Source organism: Corvus cornix, chromosome 15 (genome assembly GCF_000738735.6).
Source record: "Corvus cornix cornix isolate S_Up_H32 chromosome 15, ASM73873v5, whole genome shotgun sequence".
NCBI classification, from domain to species: Eukaryota; Metazoa; Chordata; class Aves; order Passeriformes; family Corvidae; genus Corvus; species Corvus cornix.
Genome location: NC_046345.1, coordinates 8,905,679 through 8,922,699, shown reverse-complemented (window position 1 = coordinate 8,922,699; position 17,021 = coordinate 8,905,679). Strand labels below are relative to the sequence as shown.

Below are 17,021 nucleotides of genomic sequence, written 5' to 3'. Positions count from 1 at the left end.
TGTAAGTGAGTCAGACTCCAAAACCAGAGGAAAGATTTTGGCCCTTCTCCCTCCTGGCTGGATGTGCAGCTGAGGCAGAATCATGTCCCTTCTGCATGGCCACAGAAGGGAATGTCCTGTCTTTGGTGTCGCACAGATCAGGAGGTGACTTTGCAGCTGGGGCCCATTGTCCTGGTCCCAACAAAGCTCTTGGTGCAGCTGTGTTCCTCACAGCCTCTTGCTACTGATGATCATGTCCCACATGCTGCCAGAGCTGCCTGTGTGCAGCCATTCTGCAATGGGCTGGGCTCTGCTCCTGCAATGGGCCTGGGACCATGTCCCTGTCTGTTCTGGCCATGACAGCTGCATTCCCTGTAACCTTGCCCAGGGAGACCTGTGCTCCTGGGAGACTGTCAGGATCACCTGGTCTGGGAGTAGCTACAGCAACTATGCCTGGTTCCAGCAGAAGATCCCAGGCATTGCCCCTGTCACTGTGATCTACTGGAATGACAGGAGACCCTCAGGCATCCCCTCACAATTCTCCGGATCCCAGTCCGGCTCCACGGGCACATTAGCCATCACTGGGGTCCAGGCTGAGGATGAGGCTGTCTATTTCTGTGTTGGCAATGACGGCAGTGCTGGTCAACACGGTGGAGGCACTGACTCCAGCATTCTGCCTCCTCCTGCTGCTGCTGTTTCTCCCTGCAGCACCCTCATTCTTTAGGTTCTGTCTGTGGCTCTGGGCCCCTTCATTGCATCTTGGGGACCTTGGGAACAGGAGCATTCTCCTCCTGCCCAGGCAGGTCTGTGTACCTGGGACACTGACTGAGCCCCATCTTTTCCCCTCCCTCCTCTCCCTCTCCAGGTTCCCTGGTCCAGGCAGCATCACTGAATCAGCCATCCTCGGTGTCAGCCAACGTGGGAGACACGGTCAGGGATCACCTGCTCTGATAGCAGTGGCAGCTATGGCTGGCATCAGCAGAAGGTCCCTGGCAGTGCCCCTGTCGCTCTGATCTACGATAGCAACAAGAGACCCTCGGGCATCCCTTTCGCGATTCTCCGGATCCTTTTCCGGCTCCACGGGCACGTTAACCATCACTGGGGTCCAGGCCGAGGATGAGGCTGTCTATTTCTGTGGTGGTGATGACAGCAGCAGTGGTGCTGCACGGTGCCACAGAGCAATGGGGAAGTGATACAAAAGCCTCCCAGCTCAGGTGTCCTCTTAACAGTCCCAGGAGCAAATGCCCATACCCCTGTCAATCTTTGGGAAGGGATGACCTCCCAGCAGCCCTGTCCCTGCACACTGCTCCAGGGCCAAGGTCCCTCTGTGCTCCTCAGCTGGTGCCCGGGGCCGGGCCAGCTGCCTCCCAGCACAGCTGCCAGCCCTGCTTTGCCACAAGCCCCTGGACATCACAGGCAGGTCTGTGTACCTGGGACACTGACTGAGCCCCGTCTTCTCCCCTCTCTCCTCTCCGTCTCCAGGTTCCCTGGTCCAGGCAGCACTGACTCAGCCATCCTCGGTGTCAGCCAGTGTGGGAGAGACGGTCAGGATCACCTGCTCTGGGGGTAGCAGCTACAGCGATTATGGGTGGTATCAGCAGAAGGTCCCTGGCAATGGCCCTGTCACTGTGATCTACTACAGTGACAAGAGACCCGGCTCCACGGCCACGTTAACCATCACTGGGGTCCAGGCCGAGGACGAGGCTGTCTATTTCTGTGGTAGCTATGACAGCAGTAGTGCTGCTGCACAGTGCCACAGAGCAATGGGGAAGTGGTACAAAAACCTCCTGCCTCAGCCATCCCTTGGAGCCCCAGGACTGTGCCCATCCCCTGTCATTTGAGGAAGTTATGACCTCGCAGCAGCGCTGCCATGTCCCATGTATGTCCCATCTGCCTGCAGGCAGATTTGTCCTTTCACTGTTCCCTTGACCACAGATGGCCATGCTCCACGTCACTGGCTGACCCCCATCTTCTTCTCTCCATCCTCTCCCTCTCCAGGTTCCCTGGTCCAGGCAGTGCTCTGTCAGCTCTACTTGGGGATGGGACAAGCCATCAAAGTCATCTGCTCCACGGATGGCAGCAGCTGTGACTGGTACCAGCCTAAATTTCCTGGCTGTGCCCCTGTCACTGTGATCTACTACAATGACTTGGGACTACTGGACATCCCTTCACAATTCTCCAGATCCCTGTCCAGCTCCATGAGTACAGTACCCATCTCTGGGCTCCAAGCCCAGGACAAGGCTGTCTGTTCATGTGGTAACTACAAGAGTGGCAGTGATAATGTTACCATGGTGAAATGGAGCAATGGAGAAGGGGTACAACGTTCTCCTGCCATGGCAGGGGCCAATTAGGAGTCTCTGCTGTCCCTGTTTGATGGTGGGGCAGGTCCCTGGCACGACCCTGCCCTTTTCTGCCCTGTGGTGAATGTGGCTGTTCCCCAGTGACACAGCTCCATCGTTACAGCCCTTTCCTTGTCATTTGTGGATGAGAGCAGATAGGATATGAACTGAAATAGAATATTTCAGATGGAAGAGGCCTTACATGATCACCATAGTCTAACTGCGTGGCCACTTCAGGGATGACCAAAATGTAGGGCATTGTCCAAGTGCCTGTGTAACACTTGCAGGCCTGGGATATCATCTAGCTCTCTAGGAAGCCTGTCCAGCGTTTGCCCACACCCTCAATAAGAAGTGGCCGGGATGACCTCCCAGCAGCCCTGTCCCTGCCCTGTTGCTCCAGAGCTACTCCTGATCTCCCTGGCTGGTGCCCAGGGCCCTGCCAGCTGCCTGCCTGCCCAGCACCAGCCCAGCTGTGCCAGGAGCTCCTGGACATCACTGCAGGGGGCCTCAGCTCTCTGGAAACAGAGGAGGTAGAGATGGACCCTCTGTGCCCTCTCTCTCAGGGCTGAGCAGAGCTGTGGGCTTGAGGCAGCTTTGTGCCCCCCACTCCATGGCCTTGGCTGTGAATGGCCTCACTGCTTGCCCCATGCTGTGCAGGAGGTGACCCTGCTGCTGTGCAGTGGCCCTGGCATTGCTTTGTCATCAGCCCCATCACCTCATGCTCCTGCCAGCCACAGCCTCTTGCTCGGCCAGGTCTCCTCATGGGGTCCTGGCCTTGGGCTCAGGCCTTGGGCTGAGTCTGGGGCAGAGATCCCTCTGTTCCATCAGGACCTTCTGGCACAGGAGCTCTGTCCTGCAGCTCAGAGAGGGCTGTTCTGGGGCACTGACTGACTCCCTTTTTCCCCTCTCCCTCTCCACATTCCCTGGTCCAGGAAGCATCCCTTGAGTCAGCCGTCCTCAGTGTCAGCCAATGCTGGAGAAACCATCAAAATCTCCTGCTCCGAGGGTATCACTGGCTATGCCTGGTCCCTGGCAGTGCTGCTGTCACTGTGATCTAGGATAGCACCAAGGGGCCCTCAGTGCTGCTGCAGGACACTGAAGTGACATGGTTCCTGGAAGTGAAGAGCTGTGGTGTGGCTACTTGTTCTTGGCCTGAAAATGTCTTGTTCTGTGGTTGCTCAGAGGAGCTGGGACAATCCCTATCACGATCTCTGGACCTTCTGGTCCCTGCCAGTCCCTGCCAGTTCAGGGCTGATGCCAACTCATCTCTGGTGACAGCACCTGTGCCAAAGGACCCTGTGTCTGTGTGAGAGGCTCTCCCCTGTGAGCACGGGCTGCCGTGGGCAGGGTGCCTCACAGAAACCCTGAAGGTTTGTGGCCAGGGCTGGAGGAATGTCTGGACCTGGTGGAAGCCGTGGCAGGGGTGAGAGGCAGCGCGGGCAGAGTCCTGTGCCGGGCTGGGCTCTGGGTTCCTGCAGTGCTGTCCCTGAGGCCCTTCTGGTCCCCACACGGTGTCAGTGTGGCCCCACTGCACAGTGCTGAGGCTCACCGGGGCGCGCAGGAGGCAAAGGGGCTGTGGCCAGCCGGGTGCCAGCGGGTGCCAGCGAGGTGCAGAGCAGCCCCGCAGGCTCCTTGGCGGCTGCCGTGGGCCGTGCTGTGGGCAGGAGGCAGAGGGGCTGCCCCTGGCCGGACAAGAGTGGACGTGCTACGTGCTCGGGACTGGTACAAACCCCGGCCCAGCTCCACCCACGGTTGCTGCAAAGCTGCTGGAGACCCTCAGCTCACCTTGAATTTGGAGGAACTGGGGGCTTGAATTTCCTTAGTGTTGTGGAGCCTTGAAGCTCCTGGTCTTGGTGTGGTTCCCATTCCCTTTCAAAGGCCCATTTCTCTGCTCCACAGCTCTCTGAGGCAATTCAGAGAGGCCCAGGGTGGCAGCCTCGACTGAAGCAGGATGTGGTTTTCCCAGCTGCCCTGTCCCTGCTGCTGATCAGCGCCCAGGGAGCACAGTGCCCCGGGACCAGGATCTCCAACCAGCCTTGGGTGCTCGAGGGCAGCTGGATGTGTCCCCATGGGCAGGCGGGGGCTGTCCCCTGCTCTGTGCACAGGAGCTCCTGGTGCAGCGAGGCCATGGTCCTACTGGGCAGGAACAGGCTCGGGGTGGTCCCTGGCTCAGCTGAGAGCTCATCAGCCATGCTGGGGAAGGAGCAGGCAGCCCAGAGCGATCTTTGGTGGGCCAGAGGTGCCTGCAGTATGTGGGGGTAGCAGTGGGACAGGAGCTCCAGGGACCATTGGGGGCCACGTATCCATGGAGGGCCTGTGCCGGGGCAGGTGGGGAGCTCAAAGTCCAGGCAGGGTTCAAGGCACAGCCCCATTAGGCTGAGGACATGGAGCTGGTGGGACTGCACCATGGCCTGGGCCCTTCTCCTCCTTGCAGTGCTTGCCCACAGCTCGGACTCGCTGGGCCAGGACAGGGCCTTTGGGCACAGGGGCCTCATCTTCTTCCTTGGGGAGGTCTGTGCCCCTGGGACACTGAGTGACCCCCATCTTCTCCCCTCTCTCCTCTCCCTCTCCAGGTTCCCTGGTCCAGGCAGCAGCAGTGAGTCAGCCGTCCTCGCTGTCAGCAAATGTGGCAGACATGTTCAGGATCACCTGCTCGGGGAGTAGCAGCAGCTTTGGCTATGCCTGGTTCCAGCAGAAGGTCCCTGGCAGTGGCCCTGTCACTGTGATCTACAGCAATGACAAGAGACCCTCAGGCATCCCTTTGTGATTCTCTGGATCCTGGTCCAACAACGTGGGCACGTTAACCATCACTGGGCAAGGACGAGGCTGTCTGTCACAGTGATGTCCAGGAGGGCAGTGCTGGTCAGCAGCCCAGTGCCCTGCAGGGGGGCCATGGCTGGTTGCTCTGTGTTGCCTGTTACTGTCTGCTGTGCTCGGTGATGCTGCAGGTGGAGCTGAAGGATACGAAAGTGACACAATTCCTGGATGGTGCAGACCTGTGGCTTGGAAGTTCTACCCAAAAATACCAGTGACTGTTGTTTTGTTCATTCCCTCCTGACTGTTTTATTTCCCATCTCCCTGCGTGCAGAAGGCCGTGCTCCAGGGGCACTGCCTGGCTCCTCTCTTGTTCAACAATCAGTATGGCTGGTTCCAGCAGAAGGTCACTGCCACCGCCCTTGTCTTTGTGATCTACGGGAATGACAAGAGACCCTCGGGCATCCCTTTCGCGATTCTCCGGATCCACATCCAGCTCCACGGGCACGTTAACCATCACTGGGGTCCAGGCCGAGGACGAGGCTGTCTATTTCTGTGGTAGCAGGGACAGCAGCAGCTATGCTGGTGAAGTGACAGATTTTCAAATGAGGTGCAGAGGAATTAAAAATGGAGATTTTCAGTCCTTCTCATGACCAAACAGAGTTATGGATGTGGGGCTGGGGCAGGTTTTTGTCTCCTCTGCATGACCATGGCTATGAATTCCATTTTTTGTCCCAGAGAACAGGAGGTGACTTTGTGGCTGGGGACCATTGTCCTTATCCCACAAAACTCATGGTATAGCTGTGTTCCCAACCTCACTGCCTCTTGCCACTGTTAACCATGTCCTCCAGCGTCTGCCAGAGCTGCTTCTCTGCTGAGATGCCTTGGCCAGGGCTCTACTCCTCAAATATGCTGGTGACCGTATCTGGGTCCATTCTCTTCTGACTGTGTCCTTCCCTTTAACCTTGCTCCCCAGGCAGGTCTGTGCTCCTGGGACACTGACTGAGCCCCATCTTTTCCCCTCTCTCCTCTCCCTCTCCAGGTTCCCTGGTCCAGGCAGCAGCAGTGAGTCAGCCGTCCTCGGTGTCAGCCAACGTGGGAGAGACTGTCAAGATCACCTGCTCTGGGAGCAGCAGCAGTTATTATGGCTGGTATCAGCAGAAGGTCCCTGGCAGTGGCCCTGTCACTGTGATCTATGAAAACACCAAGAGACCCTCGGGCATCCCTTCGCGATTCTCCGGATCCAAGTCTGGCTCCTTGAACACGTTAACCATCACTGGGGTCCAGGCCGAGGACAAGGCTGTCTATTTCTGTGGTAGTGCTGACAGCAGCAGTGGTGGCTATGTTGTATAGTGACAACAAGAAGTAGGAAGTGAGGATTCCAAAGCTTTCCTTACTCCAAAACTAAAGAAAAGTGTTCAGCCCTCCTCCCTCCTGGCTGGCTATGGGGCAGGTCCCTGTCCCCTCGGTACAGAAATGGCTGCAAATGTCCTTCTTTCATTATCCCACAGAACTGGAGGCTCTCTTGCTCTCCCTCATGTCTGAAGGTCATTGTCCTTATCCCTACAAAGATCAGTGTGGCTTCATTCCCAAACTCATCACGTCTTGCTACTGATGACCATGTCCTCCTCCTGCTGCCTCTGTGCTGGGGTGCCTTGGGCTGTGTCACTGTGATCTATGGCAGCAACAACAGACCCTCGGGCATCCCTTCACAGTCCTCTGCATCCATATCCGGCTCCTCGGCCACGTTAACCATCACTGGGGTCCAGGCCAAGGACGAGGCTGTCTATTTCTGTGGTAGCAGGGACAGCAGCAGTGCTGCTGATGTGGGTGATGAACCAGTGAGTAATGGGGAAGTGAGGCACAGAACCCAGTGTCAACAGAGGAAGGTTTTGAGCCATTTTTCCTCATGGCCAAACACAGTGGAGTTGAGGCAGGTCCCCTGCCCGAGGACATGACTGTGCACAACAAGGCACAGGAGGTGACTCTTTCCCCTGTCCCTATAATAGGAATGGCACTGCCTCATCCCCAGCCCTGTTACCTTTTGCTTCGCTAGCCCTCTTGCTGCTCTGCTGCTGAAGCTGCCGCTGCTGCATTGCTCTGGGCCAGCCTGGGCTCTGATTGCCCCAAGTTTCTGTAGCCATGACCGGGTCCCTCTCCCTCAGAGGGTGATGTTCTACTGCTCTGATGCTGCCAGTTCTCCTTCCAGGCCCATGGGTCGCTAATCTTCTGCTCTCTCTTGAGGCTGTGTCCCACTGTGGCACCAGAACCACTGGACACAGGAGCACTGTTGCACTGCCTGGGCAGGCCTGTGCTCCTGAGGAAATGCCTGACCCTTCTGGTGTTCCCCCTCTCCCTCTCCAGGCTCCCTGGCGTAGGCAGGATCACTGAGTCAGCCATCCTCAAGTCAGCCAAACCGTCAAGATCACCTGCTCTGGGAGCAGCAACAACTATGGCTGGTACCAGCAGAAGGTCCCTGGCAGTGGCCCTGTCACTGTGATCTATCTTAATGATAGGAGACCCTCAGGCATCCCTTCACAGTTCTCTGGATCCACATCCGGCACCACGGGCACGTTAACCATCACTGGGATCCAGGCCGAGGACGAGGATGCCCGTTTCTGTGGTAGCAGGGACAGCAGCAGCTATGCTGGTGAAGTGACAGATTCAGATGACCAAGTAGAGTTGTGGGTGTGGGGCTGGGGCTGGTTTTTGTCTCCTCTGCATGACCATGGCTATGAATTCCATTTTTTGTCCTAGAGAACAGGAGGTGACTTTGTGGCTGGGGACCATTGTCCTTGTCCCTACAAAACTCATGGTATAGCTGTGTTCCCAACCTCACTGCCTCTTGCCACTGTTAACCATGTCCTCCAGCATCTGCCAGAGCTGCTTCTCTGCTGAGATGCCTTGGCCGGGGCTCTACTCCTCAAATATGCTGGTGACCGTATCTGGGTCCATTCTCTTCTGACTGTGGCCTTCCCTTTAACCTTGCTCCCCAGGCAGGTCTGTGCTCCTGGGACACTGACTGAGCCCCATCTTTTCCCCTCTCTCCTCTCCCTCTCCAGGTTCCCTGGTCCAGGCAGCAGCAGTGAGTCAGCCATCCTCGGTGTCAGCCAACGTGGGAGAGACTGTCAAGATCACCTGCTCCGGGGGTAGCAGCAGCTATTATGGCTGGTATCAGCAGAAGGTCCCTGGCAGTGGCCCTGTCACTGTGATCTACAGCAGCACCAACAGACCCTCGGGCATCCCTTCGCGATTCTCCGGATCCACATCCGGCTCCTCGAACACGTTAACCATCACTGGGGTCCAGGCCGAGGACGAGGCTGTCTATTTCTGTGGTGGTCAGGACAGCAGCAGTGATGCTGCCACGGTGACATGCAGCAATGGGGAAGTGATGCAAAGACCTCCTGCTATTGCAGACATCAGTCAGGAGTCTCGGCTGTGCCTGCTTGATGGGGAATTAGGTCCCCACCATGGCCCTGCCCTTGCTGCCCTGCACTGAATGTGGCTGTGCCTGGTGTCCCAGCCTGGCGTCCCCTTAGAGCCCCAGGTCTGTGCCTGTTCCCTGGCATTTTGGGAGGGGATATACAGCACTTGGGAACACACTCATCTCCATGGCCACATTACCCATGGCTGGCAGAGGAGGAGGAGAAGCAGGAGGAGGCTCTCACTCTTCTGGCTGGGACACCAGTGGTGATCAGGGCCATGGTAACTCCCAGCATGGGAAAAGAAAGACACAAGCCCACTGTTGCTCCAGTGGCACACTCTCAGGTGCTGCTTGCTGCTTCCCAGACACAATGTGGAGCAGCATCTGTGCCTTTGTAGCAGTTCCTGCCATGGGACATGTGCTCTGCTCCAGCAGGTCCCCTCTGTGCTGCTCGCAGGGAGACAACCCTGCAGCCCTGCCCTGCCCATGCCGGATGAGCTCCTGGTGCCCTGAGTACCCTGGGGACAGCATAATCAGGGACAGGGAGGGTCCTGGGGGAGAGGGAATTTCCTGTGGTGCATGCAGCTACTCTTTGTCTGGGTTGGGACTGCCAAAGATAGCCACAATCCCTGTGCCCCGAGTCAGAGCAGGGCTGACCAGGGGCTGCCCCAGCACTGGCTGCCTCTGCTGAGCACCAGCACCTTGGGCTCATGATCAGCTCATGGGGAGGCCTTGCTGGACCCCGGGGCTCGGTGCTGGCCTGCTCCCATTGTTCTGGGGTGTGAATGTCAGGGAAGAGCAAAAATCTTGGTCTTGAGTGGTGGATCTCAGCTGTCAGAAGAAGAGTCAGGGGCACAAAAGCAGGAGAGCAAGGGGGTATTTTAGGGGCCTGGGACACTCATGGGAGGAAAAAATGCCAAACATAAGTTGGGCAATTGTGGAGCTTGGCATTATTCCAGCCCCATCACTGGGAGCTGCAGGTGATCCTGTATGCCCTTCCCCCGTGCCCAGCTCTCCCTTCTCCTTAGGCACTGCAGCCACTCAGCCTGGTCTGGGGACAGGGGCGTCTGTGCTGTTGGGTTTCAGGCTCAGAGCTGGGAGGTGTCCCTGCTCTGTGCCTGGGGACAAGCCCTGCTGCATCTGGGGTGGAGGGGCTGGGTGTGGAGCGGGGAGGGATGTGCGGAGAGAGGCGCAGGCAGGATCCGGCCATGACCGCAGGGTTGGATTTGCATGGAGGGGAGGTGTCCTGGGCGGGCAGGGGCTTAAAAGGGAGTCAGGGTCCACGGCACAGCCCCATCATTCTGGGGACACTGAGCTGGTGGGATTGAACCATGGCCTGGGTCCCTCTTCTCCTCGTGGTGCTCGCCCACAGCACAGGTGCCATGGCCAGACTCGCTGTGCCTGGACGGGGCCTTTGGGCACAGGGGCCCCGTCCTGCTGCCCAGGCAGGTCTGTGCCCCTGGGACACTGACTGAGCCCCGTCTTCTCCCCTCTCTTCTCTCCCTCTCCAGGTTCCCTGGTCCAGGCAGCGCTGACTCAGCCGTCCTCGCTGTCAGCCAACGTGGGAGAGACGGTCAAGATCACCTGCTCTGGGGTAGCAGTGGCAGCTGGTATGGCTGGTTCCAGCAGAAGGTCCCTGGCAGTGGCCCTGTCACTGTGATCTACTACAATGACAAGAGACCCTCGGGCATCCCTTCGCGATTCTCCGGATCCAAGTCCGGCTCCACGGGCCACGTTAACCATCACTGGGGTCCAGGCCGAGGACGAGGCTGTCTATTTCTGTGGTGGCTATGACAGCAGCAGTGGCAGCTGGAATGGTGATAGAGATGTGGAAATGAGGTACGGAGGAGTTAAAGATGGACCCTCTGTGCCCTCTCTCTCAGGGCTGAGCAGAGCTGTGGGCTTGAGGCAGCTTTGTGCCCCCACTCCATGGCCATTGGCTGTGAATGGCCTCCTGCTTGCCCCATGCTGTGCAGGAGGTGACCCTGCTGCTGTGCAGTGCCTGGCATTGCTTTGTCATCAGCCCCATCACCTCATGCTCCTGCCAGCCACAGCCTCTTGCTCGGCCAGGTCTCCTCATGGGGTCCTGGCCTTGGGCTCAGGCCTTGGGCTCAGTCTGGGGCAGAGATCCCTCTGTTCCATCAGGACCTTCTGGCACAGGAGCTCTGTCCTGCAGCTCAGAGAGGGCTGTTCTGGGGCACTGACTGACTCCCTTTTTTCCCCTCTCCCTCTCCACATTCCCTGGTCCAGGAAGCATCTCTGAGTCAGCCGTCCTCAGTGTCAGCCAATGCTGGAGAAACCATCAAAATCTCCTGCTCCGAGGGTATCACTGGCTATGCCTGGTCCCTGGCAGTGCTGCTGTCACTGTGATCTAGGATAGCACCAAGGGGCCCTCAGTGCTGCTGCAGGACACTGAAGTGACATGGCTCCTGGAAGTGAAGAGCTGTGGTGTGGCTACTTGTTCTTGGCCTGAAAATGTCTTGTTCTGTGGTTGCTCAGAGGAGCTGGGACAATCCCTATCATGATCTCTGGACATTCTGGTCCCTGCCAGTCCCTGCCAGTTCAGGGCTGATGCCAACTCATCTCTGGTGACAGCAACTGTGCCAAAGGACCCTGTGTCTGTGTGAGAGGCTCTCCCCTGTGAGCACGGGCTGCCGTGGGCAGGGTGCCTCACAGAAACCCTGAAGGTTGTGGCCAGGGCTGGAGGAATGTCTGGACCTGGTGGAAGCCGTGGCAGGGGTGAGAGGCAGCGAGGGCAGAGTCCTGTGCCGGGCTGGGCTCTGGGTTCCTGCAGTGCTGTCCCTGAGGCCCTTCTGGTCCCCACACGGTGTCAGTGTGGCCCCACTGCACAGTGCTGAGGCTCACGGGGCGCGCAGGAGGCAAAGGGGCTGTGGCCAGCCGGGTGCCAGCGGGTGCCAGCGAGGTGCAGAGCAGCCCCGCAGGCTCCTTGGCGGCTGCCGTGGGCCGTGCTGTGGGCAGGAGGCAGAGGGGCTGCCCCTGGCCGGACAAGAGTGGACGTGCTACGTGCTCGGGACTGGTACAAACCCCGGCCCAGCTCCACCCACGGTTGCTGCAAAGCTGCTGGAGACCCTCAGCTCACCTTGAATTTGGAGGAACTGGGGGCTTGAATTTCCTTAGTGTTGTGGAGCCTTGAAGCTCCTGGTCTTGGTGTGGTTCCCATTCCCTTTCAAAGGCCCATTTCTCTGCTCCACAGCTCTCTTGAGGCAATTCAGAGAGGCCCAGGGTGGCAGCCTCGACTGAAGCAGGATGTGGTTTTCCCAGCTGCGCTGTCCCTGCTGCTGATCAGCGCCCAGGGAGCACAGTGCCCCGGGACCAGGATCTCCAACCAGCCTTGGGTGCTCGAGGGCAGCTGGATGTGTCCCCATGGGCAGGCGGGGCTGTCCCCTGCTCTGTGCACAGGAGCTCCTGGTGCAGCGAGGCCATGGTCCTACTGGGCAGGAACAGGCTCGGGGTGGTCCCTGGCTCAGCTGAGAGCTCATCAGCCATGCTGGGGAAGGAGCAGGCAGCCCAGAGCGATCTTTGGTGGGCCAGAGGTGCCTGCAGTATGTGGGGGTAGCAGTGGGACAGGAGCTCCAGGGACCATTGGGGGCCACGTATCCATGGAGGGCCTGTGCCTGGGCAGGTGGGGAGCTCAAAGTCCAGGCAGGGTTCAAGGCACAGCCCCATTAGGCTGAGGACATGGAGCTGGTGGGACTGCACCATGGCCTGGGCCCTTTTCCTCCTTGCAGTGCTTGCTCACAGCTCAGGTGCCATGGCCAGACTTGCTGGGCCCGGACAGGGCCTTTGGGCACAGGGGCCTCATCCTCTTCCTTGGGGAGGTCTGTGCCCCTGGGACACTGACTGACCCCCATCTTCTCCCCTCTCTCCTCTCCCTCTCCAGGTTCCCTGGTCCAGGCAGCAGCAGTGAGTCAGCCATCCTCGATATCAGCAAATGTGGCAGACATGTTCAGGATCACCTGCTCGGGGAGTAGCAGCAGCTTTGGCTATGCCTGGTTCCAGCAGAAGGTCCCTGGCAGTGGCCCTGTCACTGTGATCTACACCAATGACAAGAGACCCTCAGGCATCCCTTTGTGATTCTCTGGATCCTGGTCCAACAACGTGGGCACGTTAACCATCAGTGGGGTCCAAGCTGAGGACGAGGCTGTCTGTTTCTGTGGTGGTGCTGACAGCAGCAGTGGCAGCTATGGGGTGTGGTGACAATGAGTACCTGTAAGTGAGTCAGACTCCAAAACCAGAGGAAAGATTTTAGCCCTTCTCCCTCCTGGCTGGATGTGCAGCTGAGGCAGAATCGTGTCCCTTCTGCATGGCCACAGAAGGGAATGTCCTGTCTTTGGTGTCGCACAGATCAGGAGGTGACTTTGCAGCTGGGGCCCATTGTCCTGGTCCCAACAAAGCTCTTGGTGCAGCTGTGTTCCTCACAGCCTCTTGCTACTGATGATCATGTCCCCACATGCTGCCAGAGCTGCCTGTGTGCAGCCATTCTGCAATGGGCTGGGCTCTGCTCCTGCAATGGGCCTGGGACCATGTCCCTGTCTGTTCTGGCCATGACAGCTGCATTCCCTGTAACCTTGCCCAGGGAGACCTGTGCTCCTGGGACACTGACTGGCTCCACGGTTCTCTCTTCTCTCCTTTTCCACATGCCCTGGACCAGGGAGCGCTGAGTTAGCAGCTGTCCTTGCTGTCAGCCAGTGTGGGAGACATGTTCAGGATCACCTGCTCGGGGAGTAGCAGCAGCTCTGGCTATGGCTGGTACCAGCAGAAGGTCCCTGGCAGTGGCCCTGTCGCTGAGATCTACTTCAATGACAAGAGACCCGAGGGCATCCCTTCGCGATTCTCCGGCTCCGGGGGCACGTTAACCATCACTGGGGTCCAGGCCGAGGACGAGGCTGTCTATTTCTGTGGTGGTGAGGACAGCAGTGCTGCTCAGGAATGAGGCACACTGCAGGATGGTTGCTGCTGACCGCAGATTCTGGAGGATGCTGTTTCTGAGGAATGAGTCTAAATTCCATGGAGGAGCCATGGCCCAGGCAGGTGGTTGCTTAAAAGCTATACAAGGTCCACAGCACAGCTCACCAGTGTGAGGATGCTGAGCTGGTGGGATTGAACCATGGCCTGGGTCCCTCTTCTCCTCGTGGTGCTCGCCCACAGCTCAGGTGCCATGGCCAGACTCGCTGTGTCTGGACAGAGCTTCTGGGCACAGGGCTACATCCTGCTGCCCTGGGAAAGCTGTGTTCCTGGGGCTCAGATTTCTCTCCTTCTTCTCCTCTCTCTCCTCTCCCTCTCCAGGTTCCCTGGTCCAGGCAGCGGTGACTCAGCCATCCGCGGTGTCAGCCAGTGTGGGAGACACCGTCAGGATCACCTGCTCTGGGAATAGCGACAACTATTATGGCTGGCATCAGCAGAAGGTCCCTGGCAGTGGCCCCTGTCACTGTGATCTATGCTAATGATAGGAGACCCTCGGGCATCCCTTCACAGTTCTCTGGATCCACATCCGGCACCACGGGCACGTTAACCATCACTGGGGTCCAGGCCAAGGACGAGGCTGTCTATTTCTGTGGTAGCAGGGACAGCAGCAGCTATGCTGGTGAAGTGACAGATTTTCAAATGAGGTGCAGAGGAATTAAAAATGGAGATTTTCAGTTCTTCTCATGACCAAGTAGAGTTGTGGATGTGGGGCTGGGGCAGGTTTTTGTCTCCTCTGCATGACCATGGCTATGAATTCCATTTTTTGTCCCAGAGAACAGGAGGTGACTTTGTGGCTGGGGACCATTGTCCTTGTCCCTACAAAACTCATGGTATAGCTGTGTTCCCAACCTCACTGCCTCTTGCCACTGTTAACCATGTCCTCCAGCATCTGCCAGAGCTGCTTCTCTGCTGAGATGTCTTGGCCGGGGCTCTACTCCTCAAATATGCTGGTGACCGTATCTGGGTCCATTCTCTTCTGACTGTGGCCTTCCCTTTAACCTTGCTCCCCAGGCAGGTCTGTGCTCCTGGGACACTGACTGAGCCCCATCTTTTCCCCTCTGTCCTCTCCCTCTCCAGGTTCCCTGGTCCAGGCAGCAGCAGTGACTCAGCCATCCTCGGTGTCAGCCAACGTGGGAGAGACTGTCAAGATCACCTGCTCTGGTGGTAGCAGCAACTATTATGGCTGGTTCCAGCAGAAGGTCCCTGGCAGTGGCCCTGTCACTGTGATCTACGATAATACCAAGAGACCCTCGGGCATCCCTTCGCGATTCTCCGGATCCCAGTCCGGCTCCTCGAGCACGTTAACCATCACTGGGGTCCAGGCCGAGGACGAGGCTGTCTATTTCTGTGGTGGTCAGGACAGCAGCAGTGATGCTGCCACGGTGACATGCAGCAATGGGGAAGTGATGCAAAAGACCTCCTGCTATTGCAGACATCAGTCAGGAGTCTCGGCTGTGCCTGCTTGATGGGGAATTAGGTCCCCACCATGGCCCTGCCCTTGCTGCCCTGCACTGAATGTGGCTGTGCCTGGTGTCCCAGCCTGGCGTCCCCTTAGAGCCCCAGGTCTGTGCCTGTTCCCTGGCATTTTGGGAGGGGATATACAGCACTTGGGAACACACTCATCTCCATGGCCACATTACCCATGGCTGGCAGAGGAGGAGGAGAAGCAGGAGGAGGCTCTCACTCTTCTGGCTGGGACACCAGTGGTGATCAGGGCCATGGTAACTCCCAGCATGGGAAAAGAAAGACACAAGCCCACTGTTGCTCCAGTGGCACACTCTCAGGTGCTGCTTGCTGCTTCCCAGACACAATGTGGAGCAGCATCTGTGCCTTTGTAGCAGTTCCTGCCATGGGACATGTGCTCTGCTCCAGCAGGTCCCCTCTGTGCTGCTCGCAGGGAGACAACCCTGCAGCCCTGCCCTGCCCATGCCGGATGAGCTCCTGGTGCCCTGAGTACCCTGGGGACAGCATAATCAGGGACAGGGAGGGTCCTGGGGGAGAGGGAATTTCCTGTGGTGCATGCAGCTACTCTTTGTCTGGGTTGGGACTGCCAAAGATAGCCACAATCCCTGTGCCCCGAGTCAGAGCAGGGCTGACCAGGGGCTGCCCCAGCACTGGCTGCCTCTGCTGAGCACCAGCACCTTGGGCTCATGATCAGCTCATGGGGAGGCATTGCTGGACCCCGGGGCTCGGTGCTGGCCTGCTCCCATTGTTCTGGGGTGTGAATGTCAGGGAAGAGCAAAAATCTTGGTCATGAGTGGTGGATCTCAACTGTCAGAAGAAGAGTCAGGGGCCTGGAACACTCATGGGAGGAAAAAATGCCAAACATAAGTTGGGCAATTGTGGAGCTTGGCATTATTCCAGCCCCATCACTGGGAGCTGCAGGTGATCCTGTATGCCCTTCCCCCGTGCCCAGCTCTCCCTTCTCCTTAGGCACTGCAGCCACTCAGCCTGGTCTGGGGACAGGGGCGTCTGTGCTGTTGGGTTTCAGGCTCAGAGCTGGGAGGTGTCCCCGCTTTGTGCCTGGGGACAAGCCCTGCTGCATCTGGGGTGGAGGGGCTGGGTGTGGAGCGGGGAGGGATGTGCGGAGAGAGGCGCAGGCAGGATCCGGCCGTGACCGCAGGGTCGGATTTGCATGGAGGGGACGTGTCCTGGGCGGGCAGGGGCTTAAAAGGGAGTCAGGGTCCACGGCACAGCCCCATCATTCTGGGGACACTGAGCTGGTGGGATTGAACCATGGCCTGGGTCCCTCTTCTCCTCGTGGTGCTCGCCCACAGCACAGGTGCCATGGCCAGACTCGCTGTGCCTGGACGGGGCCTTTGGGCACAGGGGCCCCGTCCTGCTGCCCAGGCAGGTCTGTGCCCCTGGGACACTGACTGAGCCCCGTCTTCTCCCCTCTCTTCTCTCCCTCTCCAGGTTCCCTGGTCCAGGCAGCGGTTACTCAGCAGCCGTCCTCGCTGTCGGCCAACGTGGGAGAGACGGTCAAGATCACCTGCTCTGGTAGCAGTGGCAGCTATGGCTGGTATCAGCAGAAGGTCCCTGGCAGTGGCCCTGTCACTGTGATCTACTACAATGACAAGAGACCCTCGGGCATCCCTTCGCGATTCTCCGGATCCAAGTCCGGCTCCTCGGCCACGTTAACTATCACTGGGGTCCAGGCTGAGGACGAGGCTGTCTATTTCTGTGGTGGTGATGACAGCAGCAGTGGTGCTGCACGGTGCCACAGAGCAATGGGGAAGTGATACAAAAGCCTCCCAGCTCAGGTGTCTCTTACAGTCCCAGGAGCATGCCCATCCCCTGTCATTTGGGGAAGGGATGACCTCCCAGCAGCCCTGTCCCTGCACACTGCTCCAGGGCCAAGGTCCCTCTGTGCTCCTCAGCTGGTGCCCGGGGCCGGGCCAGCTGCCTCCCAGCACAGCTGCCAGCCCTGCTTTGCCACAAGCCCCTGGACATCACCCCAGGGGGCTCAGCCTTGTGGCCCCAGCAGTGAGAGCTAGGGACATGCCATGGGCCAGGGTGCTGGGACAAAGCTTTGCCTT

The 17,021-nt window shown here is 58.5% G+C and overlaps 1 protein-coding gene and 1 gene segment (V, D, J or C); both read left to right on the top strand.

Moving 5' to 3' along the window:
• The window catches only part of LOC120410843 (immunoglobulin lambda-1 light chain-like), a 34,237-nt gene that overhangs the window by 524 nt on the left and 16,692 nt on the right, over nucleotides 1-17,021 (top strand). For 18 of the 41 annotated variants that reach the window (XM_039561151.1, XM_039561145.1, XM_039561137.1 and 15 more), the window contains exons 1-2: nucleotides 16,160-16,264; nucleotides 16,399-16,517. The exons of 2 other annotated variants lie outside the window; for them this stretch is intronic. In XM_039561151.1, the coding sequence (XP_039417085.1) occupies nucleotides 16,219-16,264; nucleotides 16,399-16,517 (165 nt within the window). In that variant the 5' untranslated portion in view covers nucleotides 16,160-16,218. Of the gene's footprint in view, nucleotides 1-13,598; nucleotides 13,671-14,559; nucleotides 14,858-15,785; nucleotides 16,265-16,398; nucleotides 16,697-17,021 lie in introns of those variants that run through there. 21 more of the 41 variants (XM_039561117.1, XM_039561118.1, XM_039561114.1 and 18 more) reach the window with 10 other exon arrangements.
• Nucleotides 9,768-10,301, top strand: LOC120410846. The segment is given in 2 exon segments: nucleotides 9,768-9,873; nucleotides 10,008-10,301. Coding segments are annotated over 2 exon segments (329 nt in total).